Source organism: Danio rerio, chromosome 17 (genome assembly GCF_049306965.1).
Source record: "Danio rerio strain Tuebingen ecotype United States chromosome 17, GRCz12tu, whole genome shotgun sequence".
Taxonomy (NCBI): Eukaryota; Metazoa; Chordata; class Actinopteri; order Cypriniformes; family Danionidae; genus Danio; species Danio rerio.
In genome coordinates this window covers 7,628,447-7,645,802 of record NC_133192.1, presented here as the reverse complement: position 1 = coordinate 7,645,802, position 17,356 = coordinate 7,628,447, and the positions used below count along the sequence as shown (strand labels likewise).

Below are 17,356 nucleotides of genomic sequence, written 5' to 3'. Positions count from 1 at the left end.
GCAGTTGTTACGCATACAGTCATCAAATTTAGACAAAAAAAATGATGTTTAAGAAATATGCATTTGTAGGCTATCTAGATTCACACAAACGTCATGTTTTCTGACTAGGTGCGCCGCTGTTTACACACACTCACACACACACACACACAGAGGCAGAGGCACTTTCACTATCTGCCCGCGCAACTCTCTGTCATTGACTTTTTGTACTTGACGTAACACAGAAACTTTATTTCCTACTTCCTGGTCTTAAACTCTGCTCTTGATCAATGGCTCAGCGTGCTGGAAAAACGCTGCAAATATAGTCAAACATGAAAACACGCGCAGCTTTCTCAAACATCCGCCTCAGCTTCACTTCTTGATCGGTAAGTGATCGATTTGATTGATCGGTAGTTGATGTTCTCGGTCAGGTAATGATCTCTTTGCAGGCCTGAGCTCAAATCAGCGTCTGAAAATGAAAATATACCTGACAGAAGTATATAGCGACCTGCTAGTAATGCTAGTCCAGTGAATATATTCCTCCGCGTGAGATAACTCTTATTAATTCCACAGCTTTAACCTTTTAAACAATATTAACGTGGTAAAAGTGCTTGCATTTTGACAATGTATTGACGTCCTGTTCAGAGTTAAGTCAAATACGAAGTGTTTTTCAAGAAACTAAACCAAAGTAACATAAATATCTACCCGAATAGTCAGGCATAATCAGAACTGTATTTAATGACACATGAAAATGATAATAACTTAACATAAATGTAACTAAATCACCCTACAGTCTCAAATTGATCATCAATTGTCCATTTAAATCTTTATACTTCGTCCACTATTCTTCAAACCATCATGTTTTACTCGTTTGTCAGCACGAATAATTGAAATATTTACAAATTTAGTTTGCTCGCTTTGTATGTCCTGATAATTCAGATGAGAGCATGGCTGGATGATGCTTCATTGTACAAAAATATTGCTGGAACAGTCAATTTAATGTTATTTTAACATTGTTTTGACATTTTATTATTGCAAAAAAAAATTATTTGGAACATTAAAGTTGGCACTTCATTTGCAGTGTATTTATAAAATAGTTTAAGCCATGATGAGTTTTTTTTAAGTAATACATTATCTTAAGTAGCTTAAACACTTAACAGAAACAACTAAATATGTTACTTTAGTACGACTTTAACTTTAAAAAAAAATAATAATAATTTACAAGTATACACACACCGGCCACTTTATTAGGTACATTTTACTAGTACCGGGTTATACCTCCTCTTGCCTCAGAACTGCCTTAATCCTTCGTGGCATAGATTCAACTAGGTACTGGAAATATTCCTCAGAGATTTTGCTCCATATTGACATGATAGCATCACGCAGTTGCTGCAGATTTGTCGGCTGCACATCCATAATGTGAATCTCCTGTTCCACCACATCCCAAAGGTGCTCAATTGGATTGAGATCTGCTGACTGTGGAGGCCATTTGAGTACAGTGAACTCATTATCATGTTCATGTCAGCAACAATACTTGGGTAGGCTGTGGCATTGACAGGATGCTCGATTGGTACTAATGGGCCTAAAGTGTGCCATGAAAATACACCACAACCTCCAGCCTGAACCGTTGATTCAAGGCAGGATGGATCCATCTTTTCATGTTGTTGATGCCAAATTCTGACCCTACCACTGAAATGACGCAGCAGAAATCGAGACTCGTCAGACCAGGCAATGTTTTTCCAATCTTCTATTGTCCAATTTTGGTGAGCCTGTGTGAATTGTAGCCTCAGTTTCCTGTTCTTAGCTGACAGGAGTGGCACCGGTGTGGTCTTCTGCTGCTGTAGCCCATCTGCCTCAAGGTTGGACGTGTTGTGCACTCACTGAAACACTCATTGGAAAAACCATGGAGAGTTACGAGACTTAAAAATCATTGTAAGCAATGTAAATAAAGTAACCGTATATGGTTGTTCACCTAAACAAATGACATACAAAGTGTGCTTGTTGAACTTTTCTGTAATATGAATGACATTTGTATGATCTTTTCTTATTTAATTATATTCAGAGATGTTTACAATGTCAGTAATATCGTATTTGTCAGTCTTTTGGGTGTAATTCTTTTTTTAATCTATGAAATAGCCATTAAGTTGCTGATGTGGCTATAAATAAAAACAAACCTGAACTCAGTAAGTTTGGGGTAAAATAATCTAAAAATGTAGATTGTAATTTGTTATTCAGATTTCTCATTTAATTTGTTTTCTTCAGTGATTTTGCAGAATTGAACCATGACAGAAACGAGTCGACCTCAGCGCAAGCTGTCCAGAGCTGGAGAGAGTTTATACCAGACGTTAGGCCTGCAGAAAGGAGCGTCGTCTGAAGATATTAAGAAAGCATACAGGTACATTATCCAAATATGTACACTTCTTTTTAATTTAACGATCAAAATGCATTGTGTTTTGGGGTTTGTGTCAGATTAACCCCTTTTAGGGCACTAATTGAAATGCTTATTAGAAAAAACATGAAGAGTTTCAGTAGTTTATTACAAGACCTTTGAACTTTTATGACTTTATAAATATTATGTTGTAATCAGTGTCAGTGAAGTTACTATATGTCTGGTTGTTTGCCAAATAAAGAATTAAAGTTTAGTTTAATTGAATAAATTCATTTAAAGATATAAAAAAGTACATTTAATGCTAGAAAAGTGAAATATTAAGGAAATATGGTAAAATAATGTCATTCAGCAACACAGTTTTTCTGACCTGTACTTTTATTGATATATATATATAATATTACATTGTATTGTATTGTACCAAATTGGTAGTATTTGCAATGTATAAAATATTTTATTAGAATAAATTAATGTTAATAAAATATATAATTTTGTAAATGCACTGTAATCAGTGTTTAACATGTCATCAAACTATGATTCTTACTCAAAAAATGCCAGACAAGATTTTTTTTGCATGTTTGCTGTGTAAACATGTAATAATCACTTTGTTTTTACACTGAATGACATTTTAGTGGAGGACATCTGTATATATCATGTTAATAATGTACGGCAGTTTTTGTATTTGTATATATTCTAGATATTAAATTGTTTAGATGCCTTAAACCTTTTCAGATACTGATGTTTCCAAATGATCTATATTAAAAAGCATAATTGATAAAAACCTCCTGTCTGCTTTTGAAACCGTTCTAAAGACTTAAAAGGTGCCCTATAAAGAAAATCTAAATGTACCTCCTGATATAGTTAAATAAAAAAAAGTTCATCCATAGAAATGGCCATACCGTGAGCCTCAAACACCAGTATTCTCGTTCTCATGTAATAATAATAATAATTCCTTAAATTATATAGCACTTTTCTGGACGCTCAAAGCACTTTTTTTTGGGGGGAATCTCCTCATCCACCACCAGTGTGCAGCATCCACCTGGATGACGTCACGGCAGCCATTTTGCGCACCAGCTGATTGGTGGAAAGGAGACAGTGATGAAGACAATTATGATATGGGGGGATGGTTAGGAATTCAGAGTCCAGTGGGCAAATTTTGGCCAAGATGCCGGGGTTAAACCACTACTTTTTTTTTTTTTTGAAGGACATCCTGGGATTTTTAATGACCACAGAGAGTCAGGACCTCGGTCTTATCCAAAAGATGGCACTCATTGAGCAGTGTAGAGACCCATCAATATATTGGGGCATTAGGACCCACACAGACTGTAGGTTGAGCACCACTGCAGGTCTCATTAACACCACTTCCGGCAGCAACCTCGATTTTCCATGTGGTCTCCCATCCAGGTACTGACCAGGCACAGCCCTGCTTGGCTTCAGTGGGCGACCATGTGAGAGTTGCAGAAATTCCACAAGTGTAAACACCTGGTGAAAATTAGGCCAATCAGAACACAAAGCAGACTGTTGCGTGACTCACAGGCCACTCCCAAAATATTTACTTTAGGTGATGTTCTACGTCATCCGGACCAGACGAGCAGCCAAATCATCAGGAGATCAGCAGTCCAAACACAGACTGATATATTTCACACAGGATCTTTAATATGCATGGCCTAAGCTACATTTTAAGATTTATATAATGATATATATTTATTTATATATAATTTATATAAAATTATTTAAGATATATTTATGAGAATTATTAAAAAATATCCCTCATTTTAATGTTTATCAAAGTTTACATTTAAACTTAGCATGTATGTGGGACTCTTATTTTGAAAATAGGAGACGCTGCAAAGTCAAAGCCAGCCACACCGGTTAGTTTTATTTGTTATGAAGCAACAACTCTTTAGAGCTCTCCAGAATGCAAAATGCAGGATATACAGATTAAAAATTAATTCAGTGCCACCCTAAAAAGACTGCAGAGTATTTTCTTTATTGAACATTTAAGTATTGTGTCTTATCATTCAGCACTGAGAGCTGTGCTAAAGCAGAGCTCATTAATATGCATGACCTTTCCAAATATTGCCAATAAGGACTGTCTGATTGTGTAGGGGTATTTTATGAATTGATAAATAAGCATATGAAACCACTCCTTTCTGGAGAATATTTGAACTTACCCAATTCAACTTATTGAATCAATGCAGTATTTGGCACCTTTAATTTGCTAAATCTCCACCATCAGGAAACTTGCACTGAAGCATCACCCGGATAAAAACCCCAACAACCCGGAAGCAGCAGAGAAGTTTAAAGAGATCAACAATGCCAACAGCATCCTCAATGATGAGACTAAACGTCAGATCTATGATGAGTACGGCTCCATGGGCCTCTACATCGCAGATCAGTTCGGAGAGGACAGCGTGAAATATTACTTCCTCATGTCCAAGTGCTGGTTTAAGGTCAGTCGTGTGTATGTGTCCATGAATTAGTTTGTTCTGGTTGTTTTAAATGAGTTTTAATTCTTGCTAGGCTTGGGCGGTATCCAAATTTTGATACCGTCAAACCTCCCTATTTTATCCAGGTATTACCGTGCATAATAAAAAAACTATGACGTAAGGCTCAGACAGCATCACCAAACTGTTGGCTTGTGCCTGAACCATTCAGAAACTGAATACCGTATATGCCACCTTAGCTTCGCAGTCACCGGTTTGTCTTGTTTGTATTCTTCTGCGCGGGATGCTCGTTCTCTCTCTCACGCACACACACACACACACACACACACACACACACACACACACAGAGAATCAAGCGACAAACAGCACCACTTTCTCTCTCACACACACACACACACACACACACACACACACACACACACACACACACACACAGAGAATCAAGCGACAACAGCACCGCTCTCTCTCTCTCTCTCACACACACACACACACACACAGAGAGCATTGCTCGGGAGCGATATTGCTAGACCCTGCGCCCGCTCCCTTTCAATTACACCAGAGTTACCGACCGCTCCTGCTCTTTATTCGGAAATTTATTCCCTCACCGCAAGAAATCTGGTGGGTTTCTGCGGTACAGAAGCAGGAATGCAAACCTCTAGTTCATATTTACCACGACTCCCTTCTCGATCGGTCGAAACTGGAAGTACTGCAGGTCACTTAGTGCGCGACTCGCCACCTCTCCCTCTCTCTCTCTTTCTTCCTCTCTCTCTCTCTCTCTCCTCCACACTGTCCCGTAATGACAATCACGCATACGCATTTGTAGGCATTAAATAAAGGATATTTAATATTTAATACTTGTCTCCTATTTAAGTGCATTGTTTTTTATGATGGTATGACGGCCTAATTCTTGCCAAAGAGCATTTATTTATTAAAAATGCACCAACATTTTTGACTTTTCATATATTTTTTTAAAATCGTTAAGAAATACTTTAAAATGTCATTTAATTTTGTGATTCAAATCTGAATTTTCCATAGTTACAACAATGTAGAGACATTTTAGCATAGTGTTTATGTTGTAAACCACATTTAGTCTCGTTTTTATTCATCAACAGTTTTGCATTATAAATGTAGTTATAGTCATCGTCACATGACCAGCATTTTCACCACGACTCATTTTCATCACTTGATAAAGGTTCCTTGACGAAGATATTTTGTCATAGTTATCGTTGATGAAAGCAACACTAATAGTGTGTACATTTTCATTTTTGGGTGAACTATGCCTTTAATGCAGGGGTGCCCAAACTCGATCCTGAAAGGCCCTGCGGTAAAATGCAGTACTTCATAGACTTTCATTAGTATTCTTAGTCTGTGTTTAAAAAAAAAATCAAAGGCCATGATTAATTAAAATCTAATATGATTATTATTTTGATGGAAAAAACAAGAAGCGAAACACATTTTAAAACACACTAGGTTTACAAATAAATGTAAAATAAATTGGCATAAGAAGATGGTAAATTCAAACGTGTGCTGTTCACACAGAGCAGAAGTTACTGGCAATGTTAAAACTTCTCCTTCTGCATATTTTAAAGGGCCTGTTCACACATGATCTCTTCATGGCATTTACCAGTAATTACCTGGACAAGTTTGTATGTGTGAAAATGGCTAATGTTGAATATAAGAATTTCAGTTTGTAAAAAACCTAATAAAGCCCAAACCTAAGATACACTCGAAAAATGGCAACAGCTTTTTGTAAAAACTGCGTATTTTAATTGAACTGAAACAACACACAGTCTTGTTTTTTTTTTTTGAGGACAACTTAATTGTTGTATGTTCAATCCACTAACTTAACTAAGGCTGCACTCACACTAGGACCATGCTTAGGCGCATTTCCCGGTTCTTTTGAGAAGTGTGAGTGGGTCAGAGTGCGGTTCGGTTCGGTTGGGCTTTGGCGCGGTACACACAGTGTAAGTGTAAAGCGCGCCTGAGCACAAAACTGATGTGACGTCACTTTTAAGGGACTGTGTCATATGGATGTATTAATCATTTTTACTGTTGAATGAACGTCAACTGTCATAGTTTATTAAAGATGCAAACCCCTCACTGCACTACAGCTGCACCTTCAGCAAACCTCCGAATACCTGCAGCACGAGGACTTTTATGATTATTTACGAGCGTCAAAAGTGGTGGATCTGTTCAGCAAAATATTTGACTGCATATCAAATGACATAAAAAAATACAAAACAATATAACTAAAGCAATGTCCACTGTGCTGAGCGAGAGCGCTTCTCTTCCTGTTAAACTTAACAGGCGCATCCTCAATGACGTAAGCGTGCGCTGGCTTGGAAGGTAAAAAATGCATTGTGAGTACAGGCCGAGGGGGAGAGGGGAGGGGTCCAAATGTGTTTCGGCATGGTTCGAGGCAACTGTACCTAGTGTGAGTACGCCCTTAATTCTTTCATGTTGTCCCAACGCCATTATTTAGACTGTACGACAATTTTCAACATTGATAATGAAAGTAAATGTTTCAAGCACAAATTATGATTTCTGAAGGATCTTGTGCTTTGTGTGTCTTTGTGTTTGTGTGTTTGTGTTTGTGTGTGTGTGTGTGCGCGCCCCTAATTATTAGCCCCCATTTATTTTTTTTACCCAATTTCTGTTTAATGGAGAGCAGATTTTTTTTCTAAACATAATAGTTTTAATATCTTATATCTAATAACTGATTTATTTTATCTTTGTCATGATGACAGTAAATAATATTTGACTTGATATTTTTTAAGACACTTCTATACAGCTTAAAGTGACGTTTAAAGGCTTAACTAGGGTAATTAGGTTAACTAGGCAGGTTAGGGTAATTAGGCAAGTTATTGTATAAAGATGGTTTGTTCTGTAGACTAAAGAGAAAAAAAAATTGCTTAAAGGGGCTAATAATTTTGTCTTTAAAATGGTGTTTAAAAAAATTGAAACTGCTTATTCTTTCAGAAATAAAACAAATAAGACTTCCTCCAGAGGAAAAAATATTATCAGACATACTGTGAAAATTTCCTTGCTCTGTTAAACATCACTTGGAAAATATTTAAAAAAGAAAAAAAATCAAAGGGGGCAAATAATTCTGTCATCAACCATATATATAAAAATTCTATTTATGAAATTTTTAGATTTTTTTTATGTGTCTGCCATATAACAGCTAATATATAATGGCCATAAACATAAATGCTACTACAGAAAGATCATGGGACACTGAGGACTGACATTATGATGCTGTAAATTCTGACTTGCATCACAGGAATTAATTTCCCATTAACATGTATTTTAATAGAAAAGCGTTGCTTTTAAATAAAACACTAATTTATACTAATTTAATGTATAATAATGGTTTGTTCTGTAGAAAATCTAAAATAAATATTGCTTAAGGGGGCTAAAAATATTGACCTTAAAATGGTTTTTAAAAAAACGCTTTTATTCTTGCTGAAATAAAACAAATAAGACTTTCACCTGGGGTCCGCTCTTCGTACCTTGCTTTAATGATCTGAGATGATTTGGCAGATCCTGGATCTTTTAATCTTGATAACTGATCTCTGGCTAATTTAGTTCTTCAAACAAGTTCACGAATCAGAGTAAAATGTCTGAATGAACTGATCTGAGATCGCTGCGTGTGTTGTGAAGAACAGATCTATCGATCCTCGAAATCCTGATCAGCAATGCAACGATTGGCTGACGGCACAGCAGTGTAATGACATCATCTAATTAATATTCAATTATCCATGAATATTGAGCAAAATTGCATCAAATTAGCAGTAAACGGTTTGTTAAATATGACACGCAATAACCTTCCACGTTAGTTGTGAACTGCAGGCTTTACTCTTTCATGTGTCAAGAGTATTCATCATGTATTTCAATGCATATCAGTGTATTTAGTTCCACATTTAGAAAAGATTTTCTTTATTATAGTAGCCTAGGCCTGCTCAAGTTTTTTTAATCGGCGTAAGGAATAACTATAAATTAATTTTGCATCAAAAAAGCATTTCGATATCGTTAAACTTATCAATCACCAACATATTAGTGATCAAAACACGTGCATGACTTCATAAATGATCGTTTTTTTTTTTTTTAAAAAGTCAAATATTGTGCATGAACGCGTTTGGATCTAAAAAGTTTATATAAAAAAAAATTATCTTTGAACTACCAGTATATAAGTACAGTCTTTGTACTTATATTTCAGAGTGCAGATTGCAAAAGTTGTATTTATATATATATATATATATATATATATATATATATATATATATATATATATATTTTTTTTTTTTTTTTTTAAATTTATATATAGTTAAAAAATGTATTAGTATTTTCCCAAGTGTATATAACTACTGCAAGAAAATATCAGTATTTGGTACATACTTTCAGTATTATCTTTGCTTGAACTGACCCGATCTAATCCTGTTTATGTGAAATGAGCCTGCTCCCTAGCAGGTTTGAGCTACCAGAACTGTTGCTATGACAACAACTCTCAGATGAGTTTTGAAGTACGAAACAATCCTGGATTGTGTCAAATCGTCAATAATCAAACCCAGCTAACTGAGTAATCCACGTACGAAGAACAGACCCCAGAAAAAAAAATATAGGAAATACTGTGAAAAAAATCATGAATCTGTTTAACATCATTTGTAAAATATTTGAAAAAGAATAAAAAATTCACAGAAGGGCGAAGTAATTTAACCTTGTTTGTTGTGTGTGTGGTGTCAGACTCTTCTCTGTATAGGGACGATCTTAACGTGCTGCTGCTGCTGTTGCTGCTGCTGTTTCTGCTGTGGGAAATGTGGCGGTTCAGAGCCTCCAGATAATTTCCAGTATGTAGATCCAGAAGAGCTGGCGGAGGAGGAAGAGCGCAGCAGAGGTGTGTTTTCAGATCTACAAACAGCATATCTCTGATTCTACCTGTTGTTTAAGAAAATCACACTGTTTTTTGTGATTTACAGATAATGAAACGGTAATAATAGGACAGCCCATTCCCTCTCCGGCTCCAGCTGCAGATTCAGGTGAACATTGATTCTTTCCATCAGATGCACTTTTCAGACTTCAATTTTAGATTACAGAGGCAACATTTTTTTCTTAATGACATGCACAGATGAATTGTTCACCACAAAATCTAGCAATGTGAGTTAACAAAATCAACATGGTTAGTTTTAGTTTCATGTGTACTTTAAGTGTTCTTATGTGTTTGTTGGAGAACTATTTGTGTAATTAATGTCACCAGGATTTTTAAAAACTTTTGTTATCATATATTAATGTTAAACATTGTATCTAATTCATGTATTCATCTGTTTGGTTTATTTGTTTGTTTATTAATGAAATTTGTTGCCATAAAATTGCCATTGCTACTCTTTAACTGCCTGCTCTACCAAATGGTTGACATTATTTTGATTGTTTTGAGTAATGACTGTTAAAGTCATTTAAAGAATGATTGTTTTTAAAGGTTCACAAAACCCTTGAGTACTTTTTTTTTTTTTTAAAGATTTTAACAAATTTGTGTGTTAGCATCAATTAAGACAATGTTAGTACCCGTCAGCTTTAATTGTGGGAAAAACTGGATCATTTGGAGCTTTTGTCAGCTAATTTCAGCTTCTGGGTTTGAAATGATTTTTGGGGCGGATCAAAATCGGCGATGTAAAGATGACGTGTCGGTTTCTCATTATTATTCATAGCTGAGTTGTCTTATCCTATGAGAAGTGCTGGCTTCTTAATTATTCATGACTGTGCTTTCCGAAGGCAAGGCAGACCTGCCAGTGCCAAGCTGTGAGATCCTACCTTGATGACTGGGTGAAACCGCGTCCACGGACCCACGGCACACTGTATTTAGCTGTTCATGAAGGCTCGTATGTGTTTGTTTCGATGATCCACGAGGTTTGTTGCATGTTTTTCCCTGCAATGCTGTCAGGGCCAATACAGCAAAGCTGTGTGTGTGCAGCAAGCTTTTTTGTCGGGAGAGAAGTACGAGAATCGCAGAATGGCGGACGTTGTCTATTATCAGAAGTTCGTTCACGACACATCGCCGTGCTGCTGTGTTTGCCTCAATCCTCCAGATTACCAGCAGGGCTAATGGTTAAAATAGACAGGGCAAGAGAGCTGCTGCACTGAGTCTGCATTCAGACCTGGGGATTAAGGGAAAAGTCCTCATTCAGTGTTTATATGAACACGATTGTCTTTACAATTGTATAAATTGTATTTGTGTATATAAAATTACAAAAAACAAATGTAGCAGGGCATTAAATCACTGTTTATTTCTTTGCATTTTAACTTTGTAAATTATAAACTCATGCGTCTCCTCACAGTTTGTGTCTCATTTTGTGAGCCGACTGACAACAGTTGTGCGCTCCCCTCCTTCTCCCCTGCTGGTCACGCCCACTCCAGCCCTTTGCTCGCGGAGCTCCACGCCCACTATGATGCATCTTTTGAAAAAATTCTGAGGTAGACCTGAACCGAAAGTGGAGGGTGTCATGACCCTTTAAATAATGGTTTACACAAACAACATTGTTGGTTTACAAGAAAATCAAACAAACATAATCCTGTTGCACTACTACACTTGATTTTGGCTTTATTGTAAAAATAAATTAACAAATAAGAAAACTTGTTAAACGAGAATCTGAAATATCTTATGGCATACTTAAAAAAGCAAAGATGATTTAGTATTTAAAAATCTTTTAAATGAATTAGCCTTAACTTCATATTTTCAGATTTTTCATAGTGTATATATTAATTCCAGCACTTTTACCATAAACTGACATCTCAACCGTTTGGTAGAGGTTGATATTTGAAAAATTATGGGATGTGTTGGGAAAAAAAATGCATTAAGTGTTTAAGTGTGACATTAGGAGTTAAAAAATACAGTTCAAACATTTTATTTTTTTGTCTTAGTGGGGCAGTTAAAGTGTTAAATAAAAATATATTATATGATATGTACTATCATACATTTATTTAACTTTCATTTATTCATTCATTTATTTTATCTCGGCTCGTCCCTTTTTTTTAATTCGGAGTCGCCACAGCGGAATGAACCGCCAACTTATTCAGCACGTTTTTGTGCAGCCTTCCAGCCGCATCCCATCTCTGGGAAACATCCACACACACACACTCATACACTACAGACAATTTAGCCTACCCAATTAACATGTACCGCATGTCTTTGGACTGTGAGGGAAATCGAAGCACCCGGAGAGTTGGCGGTTCATTCCACTGTGGTGACCCCTTATAAATAAATAATGATAATTGATAGATAAATTCCACAGTGGAATGAACAGCAAACTATTCCAGCATATGTTTTACGCAGCGGATGCCCTTCCAGCTGCAACCCAGTACTGGAAAACACCCACACACTCTTGCATTAATACAGCCAAGTTAGTTTATTCAATTCACCTATAGCGTATGTCTTTGGACTGTGGGGGAAACCGGAGCACCCGGAGAAATGCCAACTGGCCTAGCCGGGATGAAGCAACAGTGCTAACCACTAAGCCACCGTGCCGCCGGACTTGTGGTCTATTTACACAAATCAAATTAAAATGTAATGCATTACATAACTGCATTCCCAGAAAGTGACAATAATGTTTTACAGTAACACATTATACCCAACTCTGGTCATAATGTAGATTATATTGACAACAACTAAAATGCAAGGGGTATTTTGGGTGGAAAAATAAAACATTAATACATATACATATCATTTATTAAAAGAATATTAATATTTAAAGGAGACCTATTATGCACTAGTCACTTTTAAACAGTTGCGTGGCAACAGTCTGTGAATATAACCAGCTTCTAATGGTAAATATGTATTAATTGAATTGTTTATAAATACACTTAATAAAAACAGTCTGCAGAAACACTTTGATTGACATTCTCCCTTTATAGAGTGGAGGAACTATGACGTCACTTTGTTGGCTAATCGGCTGCTAGCATAAAACTGGTTCCCTCGTGAAAATCCCTATGGGATTTTCCCATAGGCTTTTCGAAGATTTCAAATTATAAGCTCTGTGTTCAAACACAGTTCATTACACTTACACGTTTTGTCCAGCCGGACAATCCTCCCACGAAAATACAACTTGGAGCACTTTTGGATCTTAAATGCAAACGCAACAGTTAAAAAGCTAACATTAGGCTATAAATGGACTACAGAGCCCTCGGGGCGCTCGTCTGTGACGTCAGCCCCACTCTGCTACAGACGACTTATCAAGCTTATTTTTAGAAATAATGTCCATGACAGAGTTAATCTCTCTGTATATTATATTATAATCCACGCTATATATTATAAACAAATAAATACACAAAAAACATAGACCTATGTGCCTTTTGGATAGTTTTTACATGGGAAATACATCTGTTTTGTTTTGCGGTTGTTCTAAAAGTTTTAAAACTGCGTGTATAAATCTGCCTATATAGTATTTTCATTAGACATATTTAAGTGTATCGCTCGCGCACACAGCCTGCTTACCTTAACAGATGACAGTAATGAGGTGTGAGGAGGAACAAGTCCATCAAATGGCTGCAAGTTCCATCATGATGGACACAGAGCAACATTCAAGATTCCTCTTATGTCACGACGTACAGCGAAAAGCAGCTCATACTGTCACATCTGCTATACGTTTTATGGAGGAGTGTAAATATTGCAGTTATGACTGAGTAAAATGTGTTCAGATAAATAAAAAAAGACGAAAAATCACTTGATCACGTTAAAATGACAGTTAATATGTCTGCATTTTTACACATTTATTCATACGTTTGTATTACTGAGGGCAGGAGGGAGACAGGCTGCACTGGTGAGCAGTATCTTCATAATATAGTTTAATTAAAATAAATGATCAACAAATGAATCTGTCTCGACAGCCTTTACATGTGAAGGCATTATCTATACACAATCTGAATTCTTAATAAGAAAAACACAAAAAAACTATAAAATACTATTCATGAAAATACCTAAATAACAGACAAATCCAAACGCCCAACACAAGCGAGCTGCGCTCCTGACCAGATCAGCTCGATGACGTATAATGTCTCCGACACCGCCTGCAGTCCCATTTAGCAACTTGATAGCAACCGTCTTTTTAAAGAAGCATGGCCGAATTAAAAATTCAAAAGTGTGCTGTAACTGATGTGTTTTATGTCGTAGAACAAAACGTGAAAATATCTTGAATTTGTGTTTGCCACGGACCTTATTTAAGCGATTTTACTGAAACCCCATTCAAAAAACCCATTGACTTTGGGACGAGGGAACCGGAAGTGCTAAAATGCTAACTCGCTTCCGGGTTTTTGCATACAAATTGATGTCATAGTTCCTCCACTCTATACGTGTCATCAGAGGAGGAAAGCCCCGCCCTTTAGTGACCATCTCTCACTCATTAGCATAGGACGTCAGTCTTGTTTTTGAGTCTGCCACTATGCTAACATGTAGGCATTTGTAGCTCCGCCCTCATTTGAATTTAAAGCGACAGTCACCCAAACGGCACAATTAATGATCAACGCTTAAATGGGGCAGTTTCAAAGAATTATTTAATTTTATACGTAGGGTATTTTGAACTGAAATCTCACATACTCACTCTAGAGACATCAGAGACTTAGTTTACATACATTTAATTCAGTATTATTACTGAATATCAATTGCCTTTTAAACACCTGTTTCATGACAATCACTTTTTATTTATTTATTTATTTATACATGTTCATTTTGTTCTACATATTTTATTGCACTGTTGTAGTTTTTATTGGTCTTGATATGGATTGTATTTTTCTGTGTTGTTCCGCAGGTTATCCTGTGATTGTGGGAATGCCTATTCCTCTATCAGGTGAATATATCACCGTCACCATTGATATTTCATAATCTGAGGACCGATTTTTGCTGTGAATAGGCCTGTCACGATATTTATTTTTTTGTTGTACGATATATTGCATCAAAATATACTGCAATAAATGATATTATTGTCATTTTAAGACCATTTTTGCCACTCATTATGGTGGCTTGAAAAGCCGACCCAGAAAATTCCCATTGACTTAACATCGGGTCAAACTTTGTGAGCTCATAACTCTGCATCAGACTGTCACACAGACTTATAACTGGGCTCATTTAACTCAATCTAGCCAGCAGCCTATTACTGATGACCTTTAGACTTTCTAGCCACTCCCTAGCAACCACTTACAACACCCTAGCAACTGTTTTATAAACTATGACTAGCTGTTCTAACACATGCTAGTAGTTTTAACATGTTACTGACATGCTAATCTTGCTAGAAACATGCTAATGACATGCTAGTCATGCTAGCACATGCTAACAACATGCTAATTCATGCTATAACCATGCTAGTAAACTCTACAATGTATTTATTTGATTTTTACATATGTATATTTGTATTTGATTTATGCTTACCCCCTGGCATGTATATGTGTATATATATTTCTTTTTGTATTGTTAATATGTTACAATAAAAAAAATAAAAAAATAACCATGCTAGTAACATGCTAAGTCATGCTATAATCATGCTAACAACATGCTAATTTGTGCTATAATCGTGCTAGTAACATGTTAATTCATGCTATAAACATGCTAGTAAAATGCTAATTCATGCTAGAATCATGCTAACAATATGCTAATTCAGGCTAACAACATGCTAATATGTACTTATCTATGTAATGTAATGTGTATTTATATAGCGCATTTATTGTTTATGGCCATACACCCAAAGCGCTTCACAATCATGAGGGGGGGGTCTCTCCACACCACCACCAGCGTGCGGCATCCACTTGGATGATGCGACGGCTGCCACAGGACAACGGCGCCAGTGCGCTCACCACACACCAGCTATTGGTGGAGTGGAGGGACAGTGATAGAGCCAATTAGGTGGAGAGGGGATGATTAGGAGGCCATAATCGTAAGGGCCGATAGAGAGACTTTGGCCAGGACACCGGGGTTAAACCCCTGCTCTTTCACGAGAAGTGCCTTGGGATTTTTAATGACCACAGAGAGTCAGGACCTTGGTTTAACGTCTCATCCGAAAGACGGCGCCCACTGACAGTGTAGTGTCCCCTTCACTTTTACTGGGGCATTAGGACTCACACAGACCACAGGTTGAGCGCCCCCTGCTGGCCTCACTAACACCACTTCCAACAGCAACCTAGTGTTCCCTAGTGGTCTCCCATCCAGGTACTGACCAGGCTCAGCCCTGCTTAGCTTCAGTGAGTAACCGGTCTTGGGCTGCAGGGTGACATGGCTGTGGCATCTATGCCGACTTCATAAAAACCACTTCAACCTTTCAGACTCGGCTTTTCAAGCCACCTTAAAGTTTGTCCTCAAACTTTAATATCTAGTTACTGCATATAATGCTAGAATGTCAATATAATATCATCATAATGCAAGTGCCCTCTTCCAACACTCTTAATATCTTATTCTTAAGAATATTTAATTTAATTATAGCCAGTTTAACAACTGAAAAATCAGGCATTGGAAAAGTGCAAGGTAAAAAGTAACAGAAGCTGCGATATCTGCTACCAGATCTATTTTCAGCTGTCAGACACCCCCATGAAAATGTACTAAAGTAATTTATTGTAAATAATATAGCGTTTCTTTAACCATACCAACACAGAATAGAGATAGAGATGATGATAAATTTTGCTAGAATTGGTTTTTATGTATAGGCAATATTTATCGCATGACTAAATATGATTGAGGCCATGTCCATGTGTTGTGCGATAAGCTCTTGTATTGATTGCTGTGACCGGCCTAGCTTTAAAATATTCATATTTTGTGTGTTCGTCCAGCAGATGGAGACACTGCTAGCCTGATCCCTCCAGACACACACGTGGAGGTCATCAAGGAATAGAGCAACAAACACACACCATCCCGAAGACTGATTCGTTTGTATTACACACAGTGTCTTTGCAGTTTGTGTGGCTTGTTTTGTCTCCACACATCATGCTGTTTTTGTTTACATCATTTTATAATTGCCTTCTGTTTGCTTGAATGTGTCTTAATGTGTGTCTTAACGTAGAGCAACTTCATGTCCAAAGCTTCTTCACATGAGCTCCCGTGTACAGACCAACATATATATGAAATTAAATATCATCCAATATTGTGATCCAATAAATTTAGGATGTGCTGTTTTCATAACATCACCATTTTTATTGATCTTTGCATGTACTGTAAACATCAAACCATGCTTTTATTGGTCAGAAATTATTCATGCTCTTCATATGCTTTCATAATAATGATAATGAAGAACATGACTCTTCTGGAAATTTAATTTAATTCTCTTTTTGTACAGTATGACATTGAGGCTTTAGTACAATGCATTCATTTATTTTCCTTCGATTTAGTTCCTTTATTTATCGGGGGTCACCACAGCGGAAGAAAGACTATTCCAGGATGTTTTATGCAGCAGATGCTCCTCCAGCCGCAACTCAGTACTGGGAAACATCCATACACACTCATACACTATGGCCAATTTAGTTTATTCAATTCACCGATAGTGCAATTCTTTGGACTGTGGTGGTAACAGGAGCACTCAGAGGA

The 17,356-nt window shown here is 36.8% G+C and overlaps 1 protein-coding gene across 3 annotated transcripts; it reads left to right on the top strand.

Annotated features, from left to right (window-relative positions):
- Positions 1-196: 196 nt before the first annotated feature.
- dnajc5gb (DnaJ (Hsp40) homolog, subfamily C, member 5 gamma b) lies at positions 197-16,952 on the top strand. Of its 3 annotated transcripts, none has more exon segments than NM_200400.1 (7): positions 197-362; positions 2,239-2,371; positions 4,602-4,815; positions 9,553-9,703; positions 9,786-9,845; positions 14,601-14,639; positions 16,609-16,931. In NM_200400.1, coding segments are annotated over 6 exon segments (636 nt in total). In that variant the 5' UTR covers positions 197-362; positions 2,239-2,258; the 3' UTR covers positions 16,668-16,931.
- Positions 16,953-17,356: the final 404 nt, after the last annotated feature.

What these genes read in the sequence shown, in the direction of transcription:
- dnajc5gb (XM_005158564.6), top strand. Translation starts at nt 2,259, where the DNA reads ATGACAGAAACGAGTCGACCTCAGCGCAAGCTGTCCAGAGCTGGAGAG. An exon ending in GATATTAAGAAAGCATACAG is followed by an intron (nt 2,372 to 4,601) that starts GTACATTATCCA and finishes CTCCACCATCAG; the next exon opens with GAAACTTGCACTGAAGCATC. An exon ending in GGAGGAAGAGCGCAGCAGAG is followed by an intron (nt 9,704 to 9,785) that starts GTGTGTTTTCAG and finishes TGTGATTTACAG; the next exon opens with ATAATGAAACGGTAATAATA.